The sequence below is a fragment of the Athene noctua genome, chromosome 7 (genome assembly GCF_965140245.1).
Source record: "Athene noctua chromosome 7, bAthNoc1.hap1.1, whole genome shotgun sequence".
Lineage (NCBI taxonomy): Eukaryota > Metazoa > Chordata > Aves > Strigiformes > Strigidae > Athene > Athene noctua.
The window spans coordinates 23156106-23184104 of NC_134043.1; the positions used below are offsets into that span (position 1 = coordinate 23156106).

General features: G+C 36.9%; 2 protein-coding genes across 6 annotated transcripts in view; one reads left to right on the plus strand and one right to left on the minus strand.

The window, feature by feature from the left end:
* METTL8 (methyltransferase 8, tRNA N3-cytidine) overlaps window positions 1–8856 on the minus strand; it is a 35543-nt gene extending 26687 nt beyond the window's left edge. The window contains exons 1-2 of one of the 3 annotated variants that reach the window (XM_074910475.1): window positions 8763–8856; window positions 2704–2816 (exon numbers count right to left, since the gene is read on the minus strand). In XM_074910475.1, coding sequence (XP_074766576.1) covers window positions 2704–2708 — 5 coding nt within the window. In that variant the 5' untranslated portion in view covers window positions 2709–2816; window positions 8763–8856. Of the gene's footprint in view, window positions 1–2703; window positions 2817–3145; window positions 3506–8762 lie in introns of those variants that run through there. The other 2 variants (XM_074910476.1, XM_074910474.1) reach the window with 2 other exon arrangements.
* DCAF17 (DDB1 and CUL4 associated factor 17) lies at window positions 3520–27999 on the plus strand. 3 transcript variants are annotated; one of them, XR_012633938.1, is made up of 15 exons: window positions 3520–3935; window positions 5173–5276; window positions 6614–6704; window positions 7640–7779; window positions 8553–8631; window positions 8806–8895; window positions 11063–11170; window positions 11670–11775; window positions 15278–15420; window positions 16747–16856; window positions 17232–17319; window positions 18915–18998; window positions 20452–20607; window positions 21387–21658; window positions 27909–27999. XR_012633938.1 is itself a non-coding variant. In XM_074910472.1 (14 exons), the coding sequence occupies exons 1-14, from the start codon at window positions 3771–3773 to the stop codon at window positions 21573–21575; spliced, it is 1653 nt and encodes a 550-aa protein (XP_074766573.1). In that variant the 5' UTR covers window positions 3520–3770; the 3' UTR covers window positions 21576–22051. The 3 variants fall into 3 exon arrangements, 2 of the variants coding, with proteins under 2 accessions (XP_074766573.1, XP_074766574.1); XM_074910472.1 differs by lacking the exon at window positions 27909–27999 and having other exon boundaries at window positions 21387–22051; XM_074910473.1 differs by lacking the exons at window positions 16747–16856; window positions 17232–17319; window positions 27909–27999 and having other exon boundaries at window positions 21387–22051.

Genomic DNA, 27999 nt, shown 5'->3' on the forward strand with positions numbered 1-27999 from the left:
AAAAAAACTGTGCACATTTGAAACAATAGGATATTTCGCAACTTTTCAAACTCAGCAGATCTAAAACTCTCAACTGATTTTCCTTCTCATGCATCATCACCAGCAATGAGGCAGGCCTCCCTGCTGGCACACAGCAACTTCAGTAAAACTACCGCAGAGCACTGACTACCAAGGGGAAAATAAAAACAAAACAAAAAATTATTTCTATTTATTCTGACTCCTGTAGAGACAACACAATTAACATTGGTTAAAAAGTAACAGCAAATAAAAACAAGCAAAGAAATCCCACCAGATAGGATTTTTAACTCCATGTACAGAAAGGTTGAGTAAGAAGAGCCTGTTCTTACACCACATGCCAGGTAGACTGTTAAAAAGTCAAGCAAAGAGGAAATAGGTTATGAAATGGTAGAGTGAAGGAGAGAGGGAAATAAAACTACTCATTTACTGAAAACATTTACTTGAATCACTATACATCCAGGAGATCAGCAACAGAACATGAAGGTACATTATTTGGGATAAAATAACATATGTAGGTACTATGTAATCACTTCTAAAAGTAAGAAAGCAGACAGTTATCAGGGACAAGCAGAGACCTAGAAATCTTTGCGAGTTTAAACAAATATTATTTAATTCCCTAATCTTGTATTCATTGAGAATTGTTTCTCAACCTCTTCTCCATCTTGATACTGCTGTTGGAATTACTCTGCTATATTTTTTCAATATCTTATAAAACCACAGAGCTTATAATTGTATTTTTATTCTTTTATTTTTGAGAAACAATTCCCATAAAAAAAGGGAAAATGTTCTTCAATTGAGACTATGAACTGCAACATTAATTCTTGTTGGCATATGATTCTATTGATCTTAGAAGACAGTGGAAGCAAAGAAAGCTTTCTCTGCAGTACTGTGGTAATCAACTACACTAGTTAATATGTTTTTAAGCTAACGAACACAGTTTGAAAAAATACAACTACAGATTAAATAATGGCAACTGCAAGATCAAAAAGACATGAATGGCCAACAAGGAAGAAAGAAACAGGTACCTTAGAAATATAGATGCATTTTATTTACTGAATCTTTAATCAATTAATGTGAGCATTAAATAACTAACAGAAGTATTTTATTTGAATTAATTGTATGGATAAAATGTGGAGTTCAGTTGCTATAGGTGACTAACAATTTTTTCTATGCTAAACTAAATCTGAGCTCTTATTTATTTTGTCATTTGTAAAGGCAGGCGATAAAACATTCTGACAGAAGCTCATGAAAAAATGCTGATTCAAGAAAATCACAGTATTTTAAAGAAATGTAGCAATTTTGTTGACTAACATATTCAAACATTTTCATAATTTTTTTGGAATGTTGAAAGATCTTGTTTTGATCAGGACAAGTGTTTTGCATTACTTCCATTTATAATAGTGATGTTCTGACTTCACTATCAAATACTATTTTGCCTTGAAAATGAAGCTTCAATAAAGTATTTGATTTAAATTCAAAATACTTCAACTTGTGAAAAATACTTTCATTCCAACTGAAGCTAGAATTATATTTTCATATCCTAGAATCACTCTTGGAATGGAATTTCTACTTTTATATAGATGTATTTATAGTAACATTTTCAGTGTTAATTGTTCTGCTGTTCTATGTTTGTAACACCTACTAAAGGCACCCTCAGAAACTGTGTCATTATAAATATTATTGACTAAAATAATTTGAAAAACAGAAATTAAGAAGATAACAGTTACTACAAATTTCTTAAATATTGCATAACATAAAGAATCAAATTCGCAAGTAATTCTTTAGGCTATTATCCTGCATTTGTTTAACTTTAGCGACAAGTTGTCCACCCACATATCAGTAAGTGTAGAATGGGATTTAAATACGTCAGTATTCTTATGCAATCCTTTACTTTTCCCCCCTATTTTTCTGCTTTTTCTATGAGGTAATTCACGTCTTTTCCTGCTATTTATACAGCGAATACAACACGAAACTGATTTACTAAATTAATGTGTTCTCAAGTTCAACATCAAGAGGAAGCCATCAATGGTAAACATAGTTGAGATATAAGGCTTCCTAGTTAACCTGTGCACCCTCTGCTGGTTGGTGTTGAAGTAGGAAGAAAAAACCAAAACAAAGCTGGGTTGACTTTATGTATACATACATATACATGCACAGTGAACGTGCATTTATGTACTTATCTTTTCATCACTTAAATTGTTTTTCAGCCCTATTTTCTACAAAATACTGAGCATGTAACTGTATCGCCTAACAATCAAAAGATGATCTGTCTCAACACAAACCATGTTGTTTATTAAAGATGCTAAGAATGGAGATACAGCAACGTGAGTTTTACTACTATATGTAATTTACTTTGAAGAACCTCGCTCATTGACATTCCTGCAAGATTCTGGATGACAACAAGGACTTTGCTTAGGTGCAACGCGCCCTGCCAGCTCTGAAGTCAGTGGCAATGTTGCAGACCACCAGACAGTACACGGCGCATACTGTCCTAACCCACGCTTTGGAGGCGCAACTGCAATCACCGCGTTTGTGTGTTTAGCTCGCTTCATCCAAATAACAGCAAAGCACCAGAAAAAACACAGGAATCTGGTTTTTGTTACAGTATCAGCAAAAGTAAAGGTTCCACTCAGAGATCCTGCAGAAAAGACAGAGAAACACGTAAGACCAGCAACTTGACATTACCCCATTTGGGTGCCTGGCCTCTGTCGAGGAAGAGAAACGAGTTTTCCCACAGACTTCAGTTGCTCTGCTGGCAAGCAGCTGTTGATGATAGCCACAACCTTTGGGACGTAGCTCTAGAAATATAAAAATCAAGTGTCATACATCTCAAGAAGCCGCTGTTTACCCTGGAGTTCGAAACACTTTTAAATAAATCCTTCAAAAACCGCCCCCACAAGCCCGGGTACGCTCCACCCAGCACACCCGGCAGAGCCCCGCGGGGCGTCACTCTCCAACAGGAAACATTGAAAGAACTGACATACAAAGTTCCCACTTCTCCCTTCGCTGAAGCATCACTGACAAAACTTTCCTGCCTTTACTTTTTTTTTTTTTTTTAAAAAAAAGGCTATAAAATGATTCCATGATGCCATGTACACGCCCGCATGCCGACGCGCACTGCGCTTACTTCAGTCCCTGAGGGCAGGGTAGGGCAGCAGAGTCCGGCTGGGGGCAGAGCTCCCTCCGCGGGGGCGGCGCCACCGGTACCGGGGGGCGCCCACTGCCGGCGGCTCTCACCGACCTCTGCCTAGCGACCCTCCTCCTGTCCCCCGTCCTCCGTGCGGCGTCCCGCCAGCGGCAACGCCGCTGCAACCCCCGCACCGGGGGAGCGGCCGCGCTCCCCGCCGCTGGCCGCGGGCACCCACGCGGCCCCAACGCCCGCCCGGCCGCCTCAGCGGCGCCGGAGGGAGCGGGCGGGCTGCCGCGGGGCATGGCGGGAGATGTAGTCCGGGCTCGCCGCGGAAACTACAGTACCCGGCGGGGCAGGCGGCGGCGGGGCGGCGTTGCCGTCGCCTGTGGTCTGCGGCAGCTCGAGTTTGTGGCGGGGGAGTCGCGGTGCCAAGGCCTCGGTTTGCGCTTCCTGGGGGTTGGAGAGGCCGCTCGGGCTTTTTTCCGCTTCGCTTCACCTCTCGCCGGGCAGGGCGGGGGGTGAGGGAAGTCCGGCGACGGGCGCGGGCCCTGTAAGGCTGCTCGCCCCACCAAGAGCGAGCCAGAAGCGGGAGAGAAAGGCGAGCCTGCCCCGAGGCCCGGGAATGTACCCTCAGGCACCCGCCGGCGGGCGGAGGGCCGCCTCACGAGCGCCCGGGGCTCACAACATCTGCCGCCTCCTCACCCGCAGGGCCCACGGCTTTTATGCCAGAGATGCTGGTGTCGCCCACAGAAAAAACCTGGGACTCCTCAGAAAGATAATATGTCAGGTAATAGCGATGCTTTCCGGCACTTGCTGTACCACGGCGTGTACAGGCTTTCAGCCGGGGTGATCCGAGCGTCAGTCTTCCACCGAGGTGCTTGAGAAAGTCCCTGGTCACGCTGACTAACAAGTTTGGGGAGAAAAAAGCTGCATTTCTGCTGAAGAGAGTTAAAATCGTTAGCTTTATTTCATGAGGCTCAGACCTAGAAATGTAGAGGGCTGTGTTGGGGAAAAACTGCAGAAGAACATGTAAAACTAACAGTGTTAGAAATAGACTTTTATGAGATTTTGATATCACTTACTTCTTCCCCTAAGATGGCATAATATTTAATACTAAATTCATAGTGTTTTAGGAAGCATCAGTGTTAAATTTGAATGGAGTTCTCACAACCAAATAAGATAATCAGCAGAGGTCTTCAGGTAAACATACTGCTAATGTGTCGGTGAAATTTGTTACAGAAAAAATAAGAATTAAACCACTTGCGGACTAAAGTGAACTTGACTTTTTTTATCGAAGTGATTACTGCTCCCATGCAGTAGCTGATAGAAATGCATTAATGGTGAACATGTGGAAGAGAACTGGCAATTGTGTTATATTGAAGATATTTATTGGAAGTTAGCTGAAGTGTCTGCTTGTGAAACTAGATCAATGGGCATGCAAGGTTTATTGAAATAAAAATTAGTGCATCTTACTTACACAAATGCTTCTTCTTGTTGTTGTAAGACTGGAACCTTTGTTAATAGTATAGAGCTCCTGATGTCTCTAATGCACCCAAGAAACTTTGTGAGCAGTTTATCCCGTTACATTTCAGGCACTTTTTGCAAATAACTAAACACTTTTTTCTACCTTTTACACAAAACACCACCAGCAGAATGGAATCAGATGTTCAGTAAATTCAATAATCGCATATAAAAGAAATGTGCATATTTACACTCGGGAGTTTTGTCCTTGATTTTAAAACTGCCATTAAAGTTTAGTTGCCAGTTCTAATTTTGTTGCAGGCACGTTAATAACAAGATATTCCTTACCCATGCAGTCTATAATAGCTAATAAAAAAAAATTTGTTTTTAAGAAAGACAAAATTTCCCTCAAAAAGGTCTTTGAATTTGGTTTAAGAAAACATGTATTCAACAACAAAGGTTCGATTAAAGTAAGCTATTAAGCTGCAGGAGCCAAATAAAACATTTTCCAAAAGCAAGGTTTGTTACAAAAGCCATCACTGTTGCAACACTGTCTGTTTCAGGAAAGTACTAAATTCAAGAACGTTTGGACAACTCATTCTGCATCTCCTATTGCATATGAAAGAGGAAGAATTTACTTAGACAATTACCAGTGCTGTATTAGCAGGTAATACATTTACAATTAGAAGTTACCCTGACTTACAATTTTAACACTCTGATTCTGTTTTAAACATGTTGCCAGCTTTACTTATCCGAATAGCTCCTGTGAATTGAGTGGAATTATTAACAAAAAATAGCCAGGTGCATAAGTCTTTGTGTCTTAATGTGACACCTACTTTGGTGAAATAAAAGTCTGATCTTACTGGTGCTGTATAACTTCAGCTTTCAGAGCACTTTAACAGGAGTGGAAGATTATCACCATTTTATAGTTTTGCACTAAAATGCTAAATGATCAGTAGTTCTTTGTGTCTGGTAAACTAGCAGTGTGCTAAAGAATGTGTCGCAAAATAAGCCTGTGTAACAAGCTTGGTACTATGTCTATAAATTCTGTGTTTAAAAAGTTGATTATTGTTCGGGTAAAAAAGTACAGTGTGTGGAGTACTTGCTGGTTTTTGGTAATGTAATTTGCAGATCAGTTCTCTGGTCTGGTACTCTCCTGTTCCATGATCAGCTGCAGAGGCACAGTTTGGGAGGCAGCACAGGGCAGAGTAGAGGACGAGGACGGAAAGTCCTGTGTACACCAGTCCTTGGCCTTGCCCATCCCTCTTGTGAGGGAAGTAGTAGGGACTTGGAGAACTGTGTTGCTGAGTAAGTTGTGGTCAGAACAGTTTTGAGACAGTGTCATGTGGTACATAAAAGAAATTACTCTGTCAGTGTAAACCACTGAGAGTTAATGAAATTAATCTATCACTTACAGCAGAGATCTAAATCTACTTAGCTGGGTTTTATTCCTACACTGTCTGAATGCTTTCCAGTACTGGGTTAACCTGTCTAACATCTTTCAGGTTTATCTTTGTCTCATCCTCTTCCTGAGGGGAAAACTCTGCACAGCTTTTATTGTAGTACTGGGGTTTTTTAAAATACATGTACGTGATGCATGCCTTTGTATTATGAAAGGCAACACTGGAAGAGCTTGAGGGGCAGGTTCCAGGATAATCGTTGATTTCTGGAATATGCTTTCTTTTTTAATGTATATCACTAAAGTAAGAATGTTACTATTATATTTGGTTTTAAAAAAATCCAACAAAATAAAACCCAAACCAAAAAACCTCACAACACCAAACCACAAAATATAGAGGTTAGCTTTTAAATATCATATTATAGTAACTATTGTTTATTAGGCCTTATTTTGTGAGCAATTTCAGGTTACATTTACAAAGTAAAAATGTTTAGATTTCTGACCTGCCTAAAAAGAAGGCAGGGTTTATACAACTGTATGAAATGACTTGTCAATAGAAAGTAGTTTATAAACTAGACTAATGATTCACAATCATTTTCCTCCAGCATTGCACAAGAGCCAAGAATACTTTATCAAAAGCCAAAGTGTTCTAAGTCAGAAAAAATAGAAGATGCTTTATTATTGGAATGCCCACTGGTAAGATTACTTTTTACTAGAGCTTTTTTGTGCAAAAAAACCCAATGAATACCTTTCAGTGAAACATATTTAGAATAGAGCTATCTTTCCCCACAAACTATTTTCTCAATGTTTCTATGGAGTTAGGTCACTTAAGGTTTGCAATGTGTGCTTATTTATTTTGACTGAACATTTAGAGGTATACTTTTCTGAATTTCTCAATAGTGCATTCAAATGCTTTTTTGTAAGCTTTCGCGGAAAATTTTTAAAACAGTGCCTTTATGCTTATGCAACTAATTCTTTACAACATAAATTCAGTTTAATTTTTTTCTTTATTTTTTAATGAACAAGAGCAGTAGGTGGGAGTTCTAGTTTTTACCAGATCTTTTGACATACAAAACCCCACATAAACTGAAGATCCATTGAAGCAGCTCTGCCCAAAAGCTGTTCTGCCCTTTCTAGCTAATAGATTATATAATTTCCCTCCTTGTTTTCCCTCCTTGTTTTTCTCTCATCCAGTGTCCACAGAGCTCAGGAATATTAGCCCCATCCTTGAGGTGCCTAAAAATAAAGCAGTGTGAATACCATTCTTAAGCAGTTACTGTTCAGTTACTACTAAGTGTCTTGCTCTGCAATACTTAAGTCTCCTCAAGACTGGTATCAGTTAGATCGATAAGCAGTTATACTTCATTTTTTCAAGGCAAGGAAGTTTTAAAATGTGTCTCTTCTAGAAAAGGTAACTGCCTTGCAAAAAGTGTGACAACAGATTATTTATGTGATAGTCAGATGACTATTTCGCCCAGACTTGGGCTTAGAGATCCTGATGTCATTAGCAGGCAGCTTTCCACCTTTAGTTTTTGAGGAATGTGTATTATCTTTTATTTTCTTCTTACTGTGTAAAAATATTATGTATCCTCCTGGTACAAATTTTTTTCTGATAACCTTTTGTTATGTAGGGGGAAATGCTACCAAGTCCATCAGACTATAAATCTTCCCTGATAGTCTTGACAGTGCAGAACTGGCTTCTACGTCTCTCTGCTGATAGTGGAGAAATATTGGAAAAAATATACCTTGCCGGTGCCTGTTGTAAATTCAGGTATTAAACGTTGACTAGGCTTTATATAATTAACAGTCACTAGTACTATACTGGAGAAAGGGAATCATATTTGTTTTAGTGCTATCCTATGGCTGACTTCAGGTTTGTTAGTCTAGCACTTTATGTGGAGTACTGTTCCTGCATGCTGTTTTCTATAGAAGAATTTCAGCAGCTTAAGTATTATGGTCTCAAATTTGGTATCAAGTTCCACAGAAGCCACAAAAACTAGGCTACTGTTGGATTTTCTCTGACAATTTTACAGCTTTTTATATTGCAATATCAACATACTGGGAGAGGACCTTTAAGAGGTGTAAAACAAACTTCATAAAACATAAGAAAAATACATTTAAAGTTTAAGACATTTTTAACTTGCAAGCATTCTTATCCACGGAGCAGCCATTTTGCTCTTTAAAAGCAGAGCAGTTACTGCTTCTGGTAAACTGCATCTTTTTTTCAGTTCTCAGAAGAAATTATTTCCTGCAGGTTGAAGGGTAAGAAAACAGTGATTTGAGAAGGGAAGGAGAAAAATTAAGATGGCGAATGTTCATCCTTTCAGAATTTTTCTCACAATTCTGTATTGAAAGAAGCCATTCCTAGTTCCCTGGGCTTTGCATTATTGCAGACAGCAAATATCTTAGGTACCTCTCCTGCATCAGATACTGAACAGTTTGCCTGGACACAGGGATCTGCCTAGTTATAGGAGATTGTACTTTATGTGAAATTATGTTTTTATTATTAAATGTATTAATATAGGCCTTTTTTGTCAAAAATAGGTATCTGAGCTGGGATACTCCTCAGGAGATAATGGTTGTAAAGTCAGCTCAGAATAAGCTCCCTGCAGCAGCACGGCAGGTAAGTTTGTTGAAAAATTCTGTCATTCTTAAATTTTTCAAAATTGATCAAAAAAATTTTACAGTGACAGAGATGGAGACGTTGTGCTTTATTATGGTAGAAGATGAAGGTGTCCTACTGTTAATAAATACCTCAAGTATGATAACTATATTCAGTATTGTTGTTCTTTCCCAGGCAGGTATCCAACAGTCTGTGTTGTTCTATCTTGCGGTATTCCAAGTTTTGCCTCTTTCATTCATTGGAATGCTAGAAATAAACAAAAAGGTATGTTGATTCGTCTATTAATAGTGATCTGTACTGTAGTTGTATGAGAAGAACAGTTTAGGCAATTGTCCCAGAATTTCAGATGTCATACTTACAGCTTGTAAAACTATAGTGCCCTGAAACATTAATTAGCAGTAATATTCTTCTTGTGTCTGATAGGGGCGTTGTGAAGAAGATTCTTCATCCAAATGAGCAGAAGAGAAAGTAACAAATGTATTCTGCTATTGGGTTACTCTTTGACATGTAGAAGGACTTTAGCCTTTATTTACAGCAATTATAAGAATTAGAAAATCCGAAATTGTTTGTAGATTTCTTTTCACCTCTTTAAAGAAAGATAGATGTGCCTCTGAACAACTCCTAGTAATAGTCTATGAATTGTATATGCAGTTGCAAATGTTTCAAACTCGTATTACCATTGAAACTGAATGGCAAAAATGTAAATGTATGTCTTGCCTTATCAGTCAAGAGCAAACAACCTTTCTGAGGTCCATTTGTGACCTGTAAGTATGAGTATATATATTAGGAAACTTCAAGCCAGATGGCAAGTTTTATTCTTCTGGTGAAAAAACATGTCTATTTTAAGTCAAGAGAGCTCTTAGTACAACTTATAAATGGAACAGTACAAACACGCAAACTCTGTCTTCAAAGCTGTGTGAGCTACAGTCTCATTTCGGGTCCAGAGCTATTAGCGGGTTTTAGCTGGTGCTGTGTTGGGTTGAGGCTGTAATTGAGATTGGGCTGGCAATTGAAGGAGTGGGGTTGAACAGTTTTCGTTTGGGCCCATGAAAGTTTAGAGGTGCTGTGTATTGTTCTGTTCAAAATTAGTATTTAGGACTGGAAAAAACATTACTGATTATCAAAGGTTAGGAATCTGGCTAGGAATGGCATGGCGGATTCATCACAGTAATAGTATGCAAAACTTCTAAAAGAGTGCTTCTTCAGTTGAGCCTGTACTGAGTACTCATCAGAGTAATCGTTACAGCTAGGAATAACATCAGGACAGAATTTGGGATTTGAGAATACACCTGGCAGAGGAAGCAACCAGTGAATGCAATGCCAAACCTGATGCAGATCAGTGGAATATAATTGTTAGAGTTAGGATTAGGGTTACTGTTCAAGATTGCAGAATGCGCCTAATGCATTTTTTTGAGATGGTACACCACAATAAATTCAGACTAGCTAAGGTCTGAAGGATAGAAAGAAATGTTTAGGGTTGGAAAATTATTAGAGTTTGTGGCTGCAAGACACTGGAACCTAAACTAACAAATGTAATGAGAAAGAGCCATAAGACTAAATAAAAGGCAGGGTCTCAGGAGTGAATGTATCTTTCAGGATCAAACTGATCACAAGATCATTGATAATGTTAAGATTTAGGAGTACTACAGCTTTGGGGTTTGTTTTTTGTTTTGGTTTGGTTTTTTTTTAATTGTTTTAAATACTATTTTAACCCTGTTTTAATTGCTTTATTTATTTTAATATAGTGATTCAAATTAAAGAAATGAAAACTACATTTCCAAGCATCTCTATTAAAAAAATACAAACAACGCACTGTTATTCATTAAATATTAAAAATTAGTTTGCTGGGGTTTTCTCAGTGGACGTGTTAAGCAGTGGCACAAATGAATACTGCATAATTATTAAAAGGGGTAAGTCAGCTTCTGTGTCTAATTTGGATTCAGAAAGGATCCTGTACTCTGTGACAGCTGGATAATGTAGTTTTAGTACAGCTGTACACAGTCATAGAGCCATGATTAGACTAGTATTTTATCCTGGTGATGAAAGAACAGAAGATCTGAAATCAGTACTTTTAGATTGAGTTGTTAGCTGTGCTAACGTTCCTGTGGGATGTTGGGTAATATAATCTATTCATGTATGATAATAACTGGGTAACATGATATGCAGATATACTGAGAATTGATTAGAGAATGAATCTGCTTGCAGAATATGACTAATCTCAGGTGTTACTGCAGTGCAAAGTATTAAAGAAACTCAGCAGAACAGATGAGTTACAGAAAACAGCATGAACTTTAGTTCACACTCATCATAGAGTTTGGTCAGAATAAAAAATCAAAGCGACTGCAAAATTAAGGACATAATGTCAGTATTTTGCATTGTCTCTCAGTTATTTTTTCCCTAATAGAATATTTTTCTCTTCCTTTTTTCCCAGATATTTGGTAATAGTGTGACAGATGTTGCTGTTTCTAATGGAATCCTGATTATAATGCACAGCATGGGTCTGGTCAGGCTCTATAACTTCCAGGCCATCTTGGAACAGGTAATGAAATACGAAATTTTTCATACAGTCCATGCTATTTTGGGGTAACAAATCATAAATATTAATGTAAGGCCACATAGGCACATGGGGAATGTGTCAAAGAATAGAGTTCTTGCCTAAATCTATTTGCAGTTGGAAGTGGAGAATTTCTACCTGCACCAGTTACAGGTGGCAAAATGTATGAGATACAGGGTCAGACAGGCACTAGAGAGGGGAGCTATGTAGATGACAGACCAGGGTGTGCTCTTCTTTACACACCTAGTCTGTAGTTATAGGTGATTGTTAAGGCTAGAAACTGATGGGCATGAAAGATTGTTTGATCTGAAACAGAACTGTAGTGGGGCTTTTGAGTTTATATTCTTCCAATCAAAAACATTAATTCAAAAATGTCTTCAAGCAGTATCTGACAAGATAAATAAATGCAGTAGTAACAGAGCAGTAAAATAAAACAGCAAGTAAATGTGCATCAATGAAGCTAAATTGTTCTGTGTTATTTTAGTTCATGGAACAGCCATTTGATTTGGGACATGAATTCAACTGGAATGGTCAAGTAGGAGTTGTAGGAAAGTATCCATTTGGTCTTCCATATAACATTAAAATAACAGGTATTTATCATCTTTCTTATCTTGGCTGGTAGCTTTTGTGGGTTAATTATGATTTATTTCACACCAAGAAAAAATAATTAAAATCAATGTACTCATATTGTGATGTAGCTCTGGGTTTACATTATAGTGAAAATGTGCCTTGCTTTACTTCTAAGTACTCAAATTACACAGAACTTACCTAGAAAACTAGTACAGCAACTAAGCTATTTGAAAAACTTCATAAGCAATGCATGAAGTGGAAACCCCTTCCTTATTTCTGAGACACAGCTGCTCTTGGGAAAGAGGAAAGGCTAAGACAGCTGTTAGTAGACACCCAGAAACAGTATATGGTATGTAAGCAAAAGATCTGAGAACGTTTAATCTAACTTGCATAGGGAATTCAAGGAGACCAAACACAATTTGTCTGAGCTGCATTTTGATAATTCTAAGTTGTCAGAAATGTGACAGTTTCATTAAAATTAATTCCTGAGGAGAGAACAAATTATCTATTAAAAACAATTCCTATGCCTCCAATCATTAATTTATGAATGTTGTGCTTTATGTAATGACTTTAATTTCTCTGAAACCAAACATTCCTGTTGGTGCATTTGAGATTAGAATTTGGTGCTAAGAATCTGAATGAATGACCAAAACCTGAGACTTTCTTTGAAATTTTTTTTTACTTTAAAAATAGATTCTCAAAAGTTCACCCTTCCAAAAAAAAAAAAAAGTAGATTTCACCTATATCAAGTAATGCATGTCTTTATTTCTTTAATGTTGAATGTTTCAGTATTAAATGGTTTCTATAGGTGACTGTCCACATAAAAAGTGCTTTTGATCTTTATGTTCGCAAACAGTGTCAGATAATAACAGGCAAACCAAACCAGATTTACCTAAACCTGAGGAAATAAACAAAGATCAAATACAGACATACATAGTGAAGTTATAATGCAGTGTTTTATCAAAACAAAGTGATAGGCTGCTATAATTGACGTCTCGGATTCTGCAAAGGAAAGTTTCTCCTCATTTTCCTCTTAGTCTCAGTCTGCAAAACCACAATTTAATGTTAGGGGCCCTGTGGAAAACATGCTGTGAGAGCTCTAATAGGAACCCTATACTGGATTTGTTCTCATGTCTTAGATCATTATACCTTTTAGTTTTGAGATTTAAAACCAGTGTATTGGAGAAAACATTTCTGATCTTGAATCATATTCAAGAATTTGTGGTTAGGATGTTTTGAACTCGTGACAGACATTTGCCATGGCTGCTCTTTGCAGATAGTTGCATTCCTGTGGTTTTTGAGCTGTTTGCTTTTAAGAATGAGATGGCCAACTAACTGTTCAATGTAATATGCTTCAGTGAGTAAGATTTTAACAGTTTCAGAGTTTAGCTGTATTTACTATAATTTAACTATGTGTAATTTTCCTGCTTGTTTAGTCCTAGCCTCCCTACAGAAATTGCCTAAAGGGATGGCAATTATTAGGGTGCTGGTTTTATGGTGTGTTGGGTACCCAAGAGGAAGAGTATAGAGATTAAAACTTACAGGCTACCATGTACTCCCACGTCATTTACAGCTATTGACTAGTAAGGAATTTGATTTTGGTCACAGTGGAAGGAATGGAAAGGTATCTATAAATGTTCATTATGTCACTTTCTGAAAGGTCTGGAACTTAAAACTGTAGTTTGATTTATTATTAGAGGATACAGTAATTTCATGAAAAAACAGAAAGGAAGATCATTTGCTGAGTTGGGGTTTTTTTTACGTTTAGAACAAATACTTGTTACTGCTGCCAGGAACAACTATGACTTTATGCTTAGATGAGGCTGGAAAGTTTTAAGTGAACAAAGGAGCTCAGCTGGAGATTGAAAGCTGGCACTGCTAGGGAAAGGACTTCCAAACAATGAGAACAAGAGGTGTTGAGCCACAAGAGCAAGTGACACACAGCAGGAAAGAGGCAGCAGAGTCACGCTATCACAGTGGTTTAGATGGATATGATCTTGTGAATCTTTGCCAAATTAACATAAAAAGAAAGGTATATTTTATCAGCAGCCTGTACTACTTAGGATTGCTATATTATTGAAACACATTTAAAACTATCATTTAGTCCATCTACCAAAATTTTTGAGGGGCCTTGCTATATATGCTTTATTTAAAAAGTCAGCAGGGTAAAATGTTAAATTTTCTTGACTCATTTTTAATTTTCTGACAGATTTTGATATCAGTAGGTCCTCTGCTTATGCCTCCATCTTCAACATTCTGTACATTTTCAGCAGATGCCTCAGTTTTTATAACCTATGCTCTGTTACATCTTGCACAGAATCTCCCATTTCCTCATCTGTGTTGGTCCAAAAGACAACTAGAAGACAGCCACTTTCCAGCTTAGGAAAGACTTCATTTCCATGGGCAGTGAACTAATTCATGTTTCCAACATGAATGAGGGATAAAAGAGAGAAGCAGCATGTAAACATAATTTCTTATGTCATGTGGCATCTTAGCACCATTGGCTAGGATCTGGATAATTATCTAGACTAAGCAGGACAAAAACAATTCAAAATTGGATGAGACCTTTGGGACACAGAAGTCTAGATAAGAACCTTGTTCTCACAGTAATTCAGCTTGTGTTTTTATATTCTGTCTGCTTAAATGCCCCTTGTAATTGCAGATTTTCTCCACATTTTGTCAAAAATTTTTTCCAGCACTCCTCTGTACTGTTAGAAAGAGCTGATCTTCAGTCTAAAGTTGATTCAGCTATAGCAGCTGTAGAAATTGCTTTTATTTAGCTAGTTGGTAGAAGCTGTAAAGCTCCATGCAGTCCATTATGTTCAAAGATGCTGCTTCTCATTTAGTACACAGACTTGTAAGAATGGCATATTACATCTGTATAATTTATCCCAGCTGAACTGAAGGAAAGACTAGATACCTTTTGCCATAAATTACAACAATTCCTAGACTTCAACTGATTTTTATGAACTCAGCTACAGATTGCATTCACTGTGGCCCACGCTATTTTGTTGTATTATGCAAAAGGGAGAAGGAATATTCAGATTTGGGTATCTTTCTTCATTTTATTTTGTTATTTGAGATTGCTGCTGTTAGCCTGTTTGCAGCTATTTATCACTATTTTTCTCAAGAGAATAATGACCCTTTTGATACACTCTTTTATTTGTTCACATGTACATCTCTCTTATTCAGATGAGCTGGATTAATTTTAATTGTTTGCAATGTCTTTGCTTATCCAGTTCATTTGGAATGAAGTAAGTTAAGTCAAAGTTATCAGAAGAGTTAATTCAGCAAGAAGATCTGAGAAGGCAGTAACCTTCCACAGGGAATTGCATATGTGTGCCTGGATGTTAGGTGAGGTATCACAGATGGTGCTAGAAAAAAGATCACAGCCAGTGTATTTCCACCAGTCTTCAAAAGTTCTGAAGAATTAATAGCTTTATTGGAATTTAGAATTGTAAGGATCAGTGGAATTATGATTGTTCTGCTACTAATGGTGTTAACATTACCGAATATTTGCAGATACCCCACCTTTGTTATTTGAAGCATCTTCTCTGGAGAATGCATTTCAAATTGGAGGTTACCCTTGGCATTATATCATCACACCTAACAAGAAAAAACACAAAGGAGTCTTCCATATTTGTTCTCTGAAAGACCATGCTCTGGTAATATATTCAGATAGCAGCTTCTCTGATATGAATGTGTATTTTGTTTGTTTTCATTTCTTCTGAGTAGTGCTCGAGGTAACAGTACCCTTGTTTCTAGTGTGGTCCTCTCACAGGGATCACTCCACAGTGTTACATCTGCAATCTAGTGGAGTCATGTGTAAAATGTTTTCTTCTGAATTAGTACTGCATCTGATACTTTCTTCATTCCAATATGATCATAGCACTGTCAGTGCTACATAGCACTGTATTCTCAGCTTAAAAATTAAGGCTCAGACAGAATTTCATTACCTGATCCCTTGCATGGTAACATCTTAATGCACTTCTGACTAGTCAGCCTACCAAACAGCATGACTGAAGTAATATTTTGTTTTAACTAATTGCGGAATAAGTTTCTTTAATGTTTGTAGTTTATCCCTGATTTGTATCTTCTCTCTCTCCTTAGAAAGATTTTATTACTCAGATTAATCCAGCATTCCTAATTGGTTTTGTTTAATTACTATTCGGTGTATATTCTTTTTCATGAGCTCTCCATCTCAGCTTTTATTTTGCATCTGACCTTGACCTGATGATACTTGTGTAGTACAGGCAGCTTCTAGGCCTGTTAGTTCAGGGTTCTTCACTAAAAAACTTCTCATCTGTAAGTGTTATCTCTTTTACTAGCCTGATCAAATCAGTGATCCCCCTCCTATCTCTTATTTTCAAAACAGATCTTTCACAACCATAGTTGAAGATCAGTTTTGATTCAAAGGGAATTGTGCAGTCCTCTCTCACCTAGTTTTTTCTAGGTGTGTTCATATGTTTAAAAATTTGAATGATCAGGGTCAGCTAAATTTAACAACAAAATGACAGTGCCAAATAGACCAAGATTTTGACCAGTTTGCAGCTGAAATTGCAAGCTGTCCCAGACTTACACGCTCTTCAAATATTTGCACAAAAGAGGCTGAGCCTGAGGTTTGACACTCAAGTCGAAGTTTGTGCTAATGCTTTTCATGTGTCTTGACATATATCTCATATCTCTTTGACACTCAAATTGCTGGAATTGTTGAAGTGTTTGCAGAGTGTTAGCTAAACCTTAATTTTGCTTAATTTCAGGAGAAGTAGCTCCATGTATAGCCATGGTACAAGGTCATTGCTTATTGCATATTTTAAAAGTTGAAACTGTTATTATTACTATTGTTTCACTGCTATCCTTTCTGGTCATGATTATGAGCAATATTTAAATACCTTCAGGGGTATGTGGAGAGTAGGTCAGTATTTTCTCTTTAATTAGATATGTGAGATTTTCAAAATACTAATATTCTAAGCTTTTCCTTCCTCCTGCAGGCAAAAAATGGCATACAGGATATGAAATGCTGTTCACTGGAACCTGATTGGATATATTTCCATCCAGATATGTCAGGTAGAATAATCCACGTGGGACCAAATTTGATAAAGTATGAGCCTTTTTTTCTCAAATCTTACTTTTGTTAGAGGAAAAGTTGCATAGCTGCGTAAATAGTTTGACAATTTGCGGGCCAAAATAGTCATCAAGCCCTAGAAACTGTTAGAATCAGAAGTTCTGGTAGAAACATCTGCAGATTTATACATGATGAATGTGGGTACCAGCAGGCAAAACTAGATTTTGGTATGAAAAATGTTTAAGGACCACTGTGCTAAAATTTCACTGATAAATATAAATGACAAAAATAATTTGTTTCAGATATTGCTGACGTTTTAATATACTTGATTTTTTAAAACTCTAAATATAAAAGTATTGTAATAGATGGATTAGAATGCATGACTTATTTTGTAACTTGTTTCTTTTGTAGAGTCTTGAAGCTTAAGGAAGTTAAAAATAATGCAGATCAAGTGGAGATTGCAGAAGATTTTACGATTGTGGCCAACAGAGAAAACTGTGTGAGTTTAGTGTCCGAGATCACAATGTATCATTTTGAGCAATACACGGGGCATTTGTGTACATGAGTAATCACTGTGGTTTATGGGCTTAATTCAAAGTTTATTGAAAGGCATTCTGTGTTTTCATTGGACTTTAAGCTGTATGAAAAAGATTTTGAAATCAGTAACACTTTCAGGATAGCTTTCTAAAACCTTCAGTCTTTTCTTTAGTTTTCAGCATTCTTTATGATGTGCAGTATAACCATGTATCACTGATATAAAACATACTTACAAGATGGTGGCAGATTTCCTTCAAAAGAAGGTGCCACCAAGTGATGATTGTATGCATCTCTGGTGCTCAGGTAAGTTGACCATACAAATGCTAGAAGTGTTTCAAGTCTCTTGTAACTTAGGGGTAAGTCTTTGTAAGACAACAAATATAATACATTGCTTCCAAAAGGCTGTTTGTTTTCCTGGCCATGCACACCTGTCACTTGCTTGTGACAGGTTTAACATTCATCTAACACCTGGTGAACCAAGTCAGTGCAATAAAATAATAGAACAATCACCTAGAAGAAAAGGTGAGTACTTTCCTGCTTGCTTGGTGAGCTGAACTGGAACAGAACAGAACTGAATTGTCAGTGGGTCAGAAGAGTGCAGAAGGGTAGAACCAAGTGGTGAGGGGATGATCTGAACCTCCTGGTAGAAATTAACTGTTAAATCACCTCAGCTGTTTCATGAAATCTTTAGTGATAGAAAATCACAAAGACAATCTAAATGTCAAAAAGGTCAAAGAACACACTTGTGAAGACAGTTTTTTGGCAGTGCCTGCAACTCCATTTTGCTTCAGCATGAGAAGTTATGTCTTACATAAAAGCAAATTTTTATAGTTTATGAGTATTGTAAAGTCCCTGGAAATCAGTGATAGTAATTTTGAAGCTTTTGCAGAAGAAAAATTTGTGTATTAAAAGTCTACACTAACTCAGGAATAAAGCTTCCATTGAATTCAGAAAGGATAAGCTTTGTCATCTAATGACTTGCCATACTTTTTTTTTTTTTGGTAGGATTTGTTTAGATAACTTCTGTTGCAATAAGAGAAATAAATTGGAGTTCTAATCCTGTCTGTGCTGTGCCTTTTCATTTTGACTTTCATTAAGACACTGATACCCCAGTTTTGAATGTTTCTGGTGTTAATGATGCCCAGTGGAAGCAGCTGTGGTGGTTTAAGATACTACTTTCCCCTTTTCTGGAAGTAAGAGTTTAAGAAACAAATTGGTGGTGACTGAGCTGTCTTAATTCTCATTCCAGCACCTTGGCTTCAGTCACTTCTGTTCTAAAGATTATGGTAGCTGAGAACCTTTGCCATCTCTACAGGACTGAGAACCTCTGAATATGAGCAAACATCAGTAATATCTCAACTAAAGCTACCAAGTTCATGAGCCCTCATACAGAAGAGATAGGAGTACTAGGGCCATGCATAGCTAATGAGTAAAAACAAGATCCAGATTAAAACAAGGTCAGAAAGCAAAATACATGAAATAGATAAATGGTCAAGTAGATAGGAAGAAACTGAAATGCTCTGAAGTCTACAGCCACTTTTTTCTTTCTCTACAAAGGTGAACAACACTGTTACTGTAACAGCTTCTGGTCGAGTGGTAAAAACACGTTTTAACTTGCTGGATGATGACCCAGAACAAGAGGTAACTGATGTAGTTGAGTAGGAGCAGTTTGTAAATTATTTAAGATATTTAGCTAGCCAGAAGTCATTCTTGTTTCAGGTGTGGTGGCTATAACCATTAGCTGTGTTAATCTTTGAGTTCTTTATTCTTCTTATGTGGCTGTCTTTATCTTCTTAATTACATCATTTCCCCTTTCTGTCTGTTGTCTTCTCTCCATGGTGTGCTTTGGATATCTTTCTTTTAAGAACTGATCTTAATACCCCATGATACTGTCATAACTCCATGCAACTTCAGTGGCACAGAAATGAAATGTCAGTGTGATAAACCATTACTCTTCTCTCCAAACATCTCCTTTTAAACATTTCTTATAAAGCATTTTATGAACTGAAACATTGTTTTATTCTCTGCTTTATGTTCCTCTAGTCTTTGATATAGTACCTCTAAACTATATTTTTCTCTCCCAGTTACTTTGATTAGATTGCAGGATAAGGTGTTTAATATTTTTCATTTAAGTAACTACTTGAGAGTAGAAACACCACATGCCTTGGTGTTGAGTCTTCAAGAGGTTGTGAATAATTTTTTAGCTGTCTATCTAGAGCTGTAGCTGTAATTGACATAAGCACAACAGTTAAAATTTAGCAGTTTCTGGTGGTCATTTCTATTCTTTTTTTCTGAGGAAATGGATTTTACTCTGGAAGAATATAGGACTGTCCAATATAACCCTTAAGGTCTGCAGTTCATTTCTATCCACTTTAAAAAAAAAAAAAAAAACAAACAAACCCAACATAAGAAAAATTAGAGTCTGCACACTATTTTTTTCTCCCACTGTTACACTTTATTTGTAATTCCAGTAGATACTTTTCCATTATGGAAGAGAAAGATGGTTTGAATTTAGAGAGTATGTTACCAGGTTCATGACAGTGAGAGAGTGGGGCAATTAAGGCAGCTCACAATCTTCACCTTTTGGTCTCAGTTTTTAGCTGTCACATACTCTGTGGAGTGTGAGAGATCTCTGAACAGAACACACAGGTATTCATGTGAATAGAATTACCCTCATACACCCCTCCTCTCAAAACCAGTAATGGTTTTGAACTACACTATCTCTAAAATGTCTGCTTCAAGAGAGGGCATGAAGTTTAAATATGTTTCTTTTGCCACTTTCAAAGTACTTTTTTGTATTTCCTGTATGATAGATATAAAATACATCTATCTGCTTGAAGATTAGGGTTGTTCAGAACATCACTTCCTCTCTCCTATCTTCAGGAATTTTGCTAAAATACATTGGACAGCTTGTGTTGGGAAAGATGCCTGTTGGCTGACAGGCTGGCAAAGTTTTCTTTATCAGACCAAAAGACTTAAGAACTAGAATTTTTCCATTTCTGCTTTCACCTGAAAGAAAGAGAGCTGTGCAATTTAGGTAGAGGAGAATGTGAATTTCTTTGATGTATAAACTTGAGGTTTTGTTTTTCCTAAGACATTCAAAATTGTGGACTATGAAGATGAACTGGATTTGTTATCCACTGTGGCAGTTACTCAGATAGGGGCTGATGGAAAAGCACACCTTGATTTTCATTGTAATGAACATGGGATTCTACTTAAGAGCATTCCATTACTGGAGTCCTGGGATGTGGTGAGGAGAATTCCTGTCTTTTTTTTATGCTAACACTTCCCCAGAGCCATTTACCTACCATTTTTTGTTCAGATTTGAAGCAGATATATAAATAGTGTTGCCAAGTGCTGTGGATGAGACTTGTACAAAATAATAATTGTAACTCAAAAATTTTAAGTATTCCATCAGACAGTAATTAATCTATCTGAAAATCTCCATGATTGAAATTAAGATTATTTTGTTGTTGTCTGATTTGTTTGGGGATTTTTGTTTGGGGGAGTGGTTGTCCTTAGGTATTTCTGTAGTATTTGTCAACTTCAATACTCACCTTCTGGCTAGTTATATCAGCTTAACTTTGCAACTTGTAAATAGTCTCACTAGCTTAACTTGAACTACTCATGCACAGAATTAAGCATGGACCTCATTGTGTGTATATTTGGAGAGATGGAATGGGCTGTTTATACAGTCCCAAGTTTAGGTGGACATCCAGCTTAGATGGTCTGAAATATTCAGGACCTTTGGCACCTCTTATATCATTGACTGCATAGGATCTTAAATCAGATGCTCTGTATTGCACTTAGATTCCTAAAATAGGCATGTGGGAAACCTCTCAGAGTATTAAAATTCTGTCCTTTATCTGCAAGAGCAGTCTGTGTGTATCCACATAAAATTTCTGTCTGATCATGGAGGTCACCCCTGTTAAATATTTTTTTGTTCCCCAAGGAAAATGGTTACAGATATTAGCAAGTTGTGGAAATAGAAACTGTAATCAGTTTGTTTGGGTTTTTTTCTCATTTCAGACTTACAGTCATGAAGTTTACTTTGACAAAGACCTTGTATTACATATAGAACAGAAGCCTAACAGGAGGTTCAGTTGTTATGTTTACCAAATGGTCTGTGATACTGCAAAAGATGATGAATGTTCAAGCCATGAAAAGACAGAAAGAGTGTTTTGTAAGAAAGGAGGGAGAATTTTTGAATATATTTAAGCCATAAACAACAACTACAGAGACTCAACTGGATATTATTTAAGGATTTCATACATAAAAATTGGTCAACTGCTGTTTTTCAGGTAGGATTTAATCTTAACATTTTGTACTACATATACTACATGAGGTTTTGTTTCTTTTTCTTCTGTAACATTGCACATTTGTCTGTACTCCATCATGGCTTCTTATGTATTCACCAGTTTACCATTAATGCTAGATGCAGCATTTATTGCCTCTCTTCAGCAATTGGATTGAAATACTGGACATCACAGAGAAAGACATGGACTTACTGATCATCTACCATCTGCTGCAATCTGTGTTATGCAGTTTTACCTGTGCAACTTTAATACAGACTGTTAATTAAAGTATGTAAAACTGTATAGGATAAATTTTATAAGTAGTATGAAAATGGCAGAATTACCATTAAACCACTTAGACAAAATCCTTCTGTTGGTTTTGTGTGAGAAATAAAATCCTTGGGCTTTTCTGGTTGTGTTTGTTTTGGTTGAAAGAGAAATATTAATAAATTATATATTTCTAGAGACTTTTAAAATATATTTTTATATATACACATATATATAAAACTAAGCCCTTCGCTGATTTTCCCAGTGTCAAGGGTGAGGAGTTGTTCAGTCTGAGCCAAAGCTACCAGCTGCTCAGCCTGATCCCTGTGTGCAGCCTGTCTGATGCATGGGAGTTCCATATGGTATATTCAGATTCTGCAGAATGCAAGCTTTCATTTTCAATTAAAAACACAACAACAAAACACAGTCTCTAGACTTCATTCTGATAAAGAGTGTTTCCCCATGCAAGCCAAAGCTGAGCTCAGGAGAGTAGCTCTCTGAGAGATGACCAACACCCAATTTCTCACTGCCACCACCATTATGGTGAGTGTGGTAACTCTAAACCCAGATATTTATTTTCACCACAAGCTTTTCTAAGGAGATGTGGATCATTATAGCTGATGTAACAATGAAGAGCTCTAGAAGAATTATAAAAATTATCTACTGTGAGTTTTCATTTAAAGTGTAATGCAAAAGAAAAAGTGAAATACAATTGTGGAAAGAAAAAAAGAACACAAAAAGAAGGTCTAAGAAGATAATGAAACAACAGTAGAAATCAAGGGCAGCAGCAACACCCTACTTCCACCCTAGCTTCAATAGGCTTTCACTTACTGTCCAGGAAAGATCACCTGTCCTTTATGTGTTACTATTTATATAAGTAGCTAGGTAAGTAAGATATGCGGGTAAAAACTAATACGAATCTATATTCTTAGGCAGAAGATCCAACTCTTAAGCAGATACTGATATTTTATGCTCATTTCTGTTTGAATTATTATAATAAAGCAGTTCCTCCCAGAACAAGACATTTAAACTTCATTGTTTATTAAATAGTGCAAGTACTGCTCATCAAGAGTTTGCTATACTTTTGCAGTGATACTCTGCTAAATCAACAGTTTTACATCAGTATCCATCTTTTGAAAAAATGCAACAATTTGTTATGACCAAAAGGCAGCCCAGACTTTGATGAAGAAGATTATGGGCTTCGTGTAAGAAATTCTGTCACTTTAAATACACGATCTACAGATAATGTCAGATGTTCCATCCTGGAAGGAAACACATAAACATTTTCATTCAGAAACAGGAGAGATGTTTCTGTTTAAAACACCCAGAAATCTATGTAAGAATAGAGAATCCAGAAGGACTAGCCCTGAACGCTTCTATGAGTATATCTGCAACCCCTACTTAGAAAGGGGCTGAGACACACCAGAGAAGCAGAATCACTAAATGCTTATGGGTTGCGCTTTCCCAGCTGTGAACAGCAGTGTTGGCTTCTGTAACTATGCAGACCCCCAGAAAATGCTAAAAATAAACTTCTGTTAGAAGGAGAGGAAATCCTAACCACAAACCAGTAGTTTTTTACATTGTTAAAAATAACCCTGAATCTGAACCAAACACAAATACCTGCATGCTTGGTGGCAGCCCACCTGAATCAACAGCTTTTATTTCAAGTTAAATTTTCAAATAAAACCCATCCATCAGAAAGAGGTAGTTTTTTACTTTGCCAGGAGATTTTTAATGTAAGCAGGTTTTGGTAACTGCTGCTGACAGGACTGTACTATTGTGCAGTATCAAATTGATATGAAATTTGAATAAATGCATTACATCTGACCTGTAGACCTACAGTTTGATGTCCATTTATGATAATTCTAGAGCACTTATCTTTCTCTTTTTCATAATGTAAATTAGGTACTTGGAAATCTCTTACACAATCTGAATAATTCAGTATACTGAAGAATAACAGTATTTCTAAAGTGGAGAAATTCTGAGGATACTCATGTGGCTTCCATTATATGTTGTGCACATGACCAGCATAATTATCTCTGCAAGCACCGAAGTGTGACATTAGTACAAGAAAAGAGAAACAAAACTGCTTTGAAAAAACAGAAGTAACTTCTTCAAATGTAGTTTATTTTCCATTTATAAATTCAAAAATTAGGATGAATGAAATACAGAAGACAAAAATACTCTTCAGTTTTCATAGGCAGTAGCCAACTGCTTTATGATCAGGAAACCCATTCACTAATAGTTTTCTGTTTTACAAAAATTGGACTAAGGAACTATTAATGTGAAATTCTGAGTTCCCTCACTTCCTGTGTATTTCGGGGGGTGCTTACTGCTCACACCATGGCCTCCGGAGTCTGCAGATAAAGCCTCAAAGTAACTAGATCAAATGCAGTCTCAACTGCAAGTTGAGAAGTGCATACTTTAAAAGTATGAAGCTGAAAAGTTCATGCTTCTGTTATTTTCACTAGCACTAGATGCCCAAGGAAAAGAGGAATATATGTATATACTTATATCTATATAAAAATGTAAATTTATATATATGAACTGTTAACATGAGTAAAGGTTCTTGAATGTGTATTTCAAACACAGAATTGAAGGGATCTTAGCCACTTTTGCCAACATTCCCAGTTAGGTAGCTTCAACCAAACTTTCTGCCTTTTCAGTGCAGAGAAATGTTTCTTTATTCTTTTTTTCTGGATATGTCCTGTTACTTTAACAGCAGAGTTTCTTGCTCATTTTAATCTCATTTTGTCTTTTATTTCCGTCTTGTTTTTGAGAAAAATGCCATTTATATTACTTAGCAGTAACTGAAGACTGACAAAAACTCACCAGCAAGAAGCTTTTTTCCTTATGGAACTGACAGCTATTCCACACAGTGGAACAGCTAATGAACAAATTAATTTGCTTCCCAGCAAATTATGATAAAGATTGCTATTGGGAATACCTGCTATAAAGAACACCCATATAGGGTGGCACCTAAACTGGCTGTCTTCTTAAAGAATAGTTGTGAGGACCTACTGTTAGCTGCTTTAAGCAAAGTCTGGGCACTCTGCCTGCAGAAAGGAAAATGTTGATCTAGTAAGTAAAAAGGTCATGGACTACTGAATTCACACTGGGTTTCACTTAAGGCTGTTTGATACAACCTTTCTGCTGTTGCCAGAATATACAAAACCTAAATGATATGAGCGAAAAAGGGGAAGAATTAGTCCAAATGTGGTTTTCTAAGGCTGAACCACAAAAGAATTTATAGAACAGCAACTGAGTTCTTTCATAACTGCCAAGTATTGCCACAGACACCAGTACAAAACCTTTAAAGAGCTTTTTTTCTTGAAAGTGTGTGAATTGATCTGATATGTATGTATCAATGCCTCATTAATAATAATTGCGTTGCATATCTGAACCTATTCTGAATCTTTTATTTATCTCCATGAACTGGAGAAATTTAATTAGTCCCTGCTAAAACAGAGAATTCAGACACTTCCTGCAAAAACGTTACTTTTGAAGAATGGATGAATAGTATAGTAATTGTCAACTAGCCCTGTTCATACTCATGAAAATTCTATGTATCAACATGAATTCCAGGTGTCTCTCACTGAATAGGTAATGAAGGTTAAAAAAGGAAACAAGTATTCCAGTATTTAAAATCAATGTCAGAGATATTTAAGGGAGCATCTTTGTTTTGGAGCTGTTTCACAATATTAGATTTTCATTGAGGACCACTTGAAGGTTTCTGGTTGCTAGACTTGGAATTTATGCATCTGTGACTTTAGTATTTATTTCTGCTTTACTGAAGTTACAAAATGATGACCAAAATAACCTTCAGGAGTTTCAAAGCAATCTTCTGTGACACATTCTAACATTTATAGATTAAATAAATTTGAAGTAGTCTAACTTCTTGCTTTGGATAATAAGAGATTAAAATTAACTGCAAAAATATATATATTTTTAAAAAATAAAAGGAATTCAGTATCCTAGTAGAGTGAAGAGTTACAATGGTAGAACTGTTAAGAACTGCTTTGGTTGGTATAGCTTAACAACTCATTTAGTAAACTGGGAGTACAGATGTCTTTATTCCTGTTTGAGTGGGGAAGGAATATTGTGTTGTTAGGAATATTATATTTTTAGGAAAGAGAAGTGCACATTCTTCTCAGGAAAAGATAAAGGAAGCATGGAAGGGGAAGCTAAAATTCACTGGAATTACTCCAGAAGTGGCTCAGCAGCTCTGGCTTATTTCAGATGCTGCAGGAAAAGCAATGCACTCCGCATGATCCATAGGATTGCAAGCACACCAGCCAGTCCCCAGTAATAGCTGCTTGCCAGAAGCCAGATGGGAAAATTATTTTGTTAACATGTTTACTTGGACGATCCACATTAGACTCATACATTGGCAGTTTTCCTGATTATCTTCTGGATCTGCAGTTAGCCTCAACTTTGTGTATGTACATGTGTTGTCTGCCTCTAACATGCAACTTGCAGCATGGCTGCAGCACGCCTGGGACTGAAAAGATAGGAAGGACAGGCTTCTCTTGATAAGATTTGCTTTGAGCATAAAAAGAGCACACATCCTGTCTTTCTCTTGTCATTGAATATATACTTATTGACAAGGCTGCTGAGCAATGGGGAAGAAAATGAGAAAGCACAAGCCAAATATCTAGAACAGTACAAGCAGAAATATTCTATAATCTTCCTTTGGCAGTTCCAACTATTGCCCCATGGTTCCACAATTTTCAAAAATTGTTACAAAAGACTTGATTAGAAAAATATTTTGCAACTCACGGAAAGAAAATGTTACGGTTTGAAGCACAATGAAGAGTTTCATTGCACAGGTAATAATGACTGACCTATAATCAGTACAGAATTTTGGACAAAATCTGCACTGTCTACCTTACTGTATCTCAGTGGAAGCTCTCTCCACGATAGAGAGTAAGTAAAGATTATTTCTAGGAAAGGTCCCATTCAATAGTCACAGTTTTTGCAAAGATAAATTAGTGATATCCTCAATAGCAAAGGTCAAATAGTTCTGCTTCTTAGATGTGGAACGTGGTGCCAAAAAGAGTAAAAGGATCATTCGGGTTTGTTAGTGCCATTGAAACACTGAATTACTTAAACTCATTGGTCAGTCTTACTCCTGGTAACTTCTGAGGGGATATTTCTAAAGCTTCCACAAGAGACAGTTAAATTAGCTGCCAGAACATGGCTGGTCTATCTCAGCAGTTTTGTTTGTTTACAAGATGAACAACCATGAGGTTTCTGAAAAACTCATCCAAATGCTACACTGTAACTCATTTGGAATGTCCTGTTCAAAGGCTTGGATTTTCAGTTAGTTGTCTGGCATGAAAAACAGAGATACAGTTGTAGCTGATAAAGACTCTCTAGCCTTATTCTAACTACAGCTCTGAAAAGTCAGTCACTAGTTGCTGGAATGGAATGGAATGGAATGGAATGGAATGGAATGGAATGGAATAGAATAGAATAGAATAGAATAGAATAGAATAGAATAGAATAGAATAGAATAGAATAGAATAGAATTATTTCAATTGGAAGAGACATACAATGATCATCTAGTCCAACTGCCTGACCAATTCAGGGCTGAAAAAGTTAAAGCATGTTGTTGAGGGCATTGTCCAAATGCCTCTTAAACACTGACAGGCTTGGGGCATCAACCATCTCTCTAGGAAGCCTGTTCCACTGTTTGACCACTTGCTCAGTAAATAAATGCTTCCTAAACACTTGCTGTATTCAAAAAGTTACATCAAAAGCACAAAATAACGATCTATGGTGACTTGGTGTGTTACTTAGATAAACATTCATGTACATTTATGTCTAAGCTGCTGTTCTCAAAATGTATGAAGAGTGTAGCAACAACAGAAGTTGCCAAGTAGCCATGTACCACAGGCACGATACAGGCAGGAGTCCATTGCTGCCTCTTCAAAATAATCTGTGAATCTTTGTCTGGTTTGTAAGTCTTATTTTCTCTACTTCGTAGGTTCTTCCAGGTCTGAAGTCACAGTCATCCTACTCCTACATCTGACAGTGCAGCAACCCAAAGAAAAAAGTGCGTATTAGGTGATGTCCTG

Excerpts from the sequence above, each read along its gene's own strand:
- DCAF17 (XM_074910472.1), top strand. The coding sequence starts at position 3,771 with ATGTACCCTCAGGCACCCGCCGGCGGGCGGAGGGCCGCCTCACGAGCG. Across the intron at positions 8,896-11,062 it reads TGCTAGAAATAAACAAAAAG|ATATTTGGTAATAGTGTGAC; the intron begins GTATGTTGATTC and ends CTTTTTTCCCAG. Across the intron at positions 18,999-20,451 it reads ATGATGACCCAGAACAAGAG|ACATTCAAAATTGTGGACTA; the intron begins GTAACTGATGTA and ends GTTTTTCCTAAG.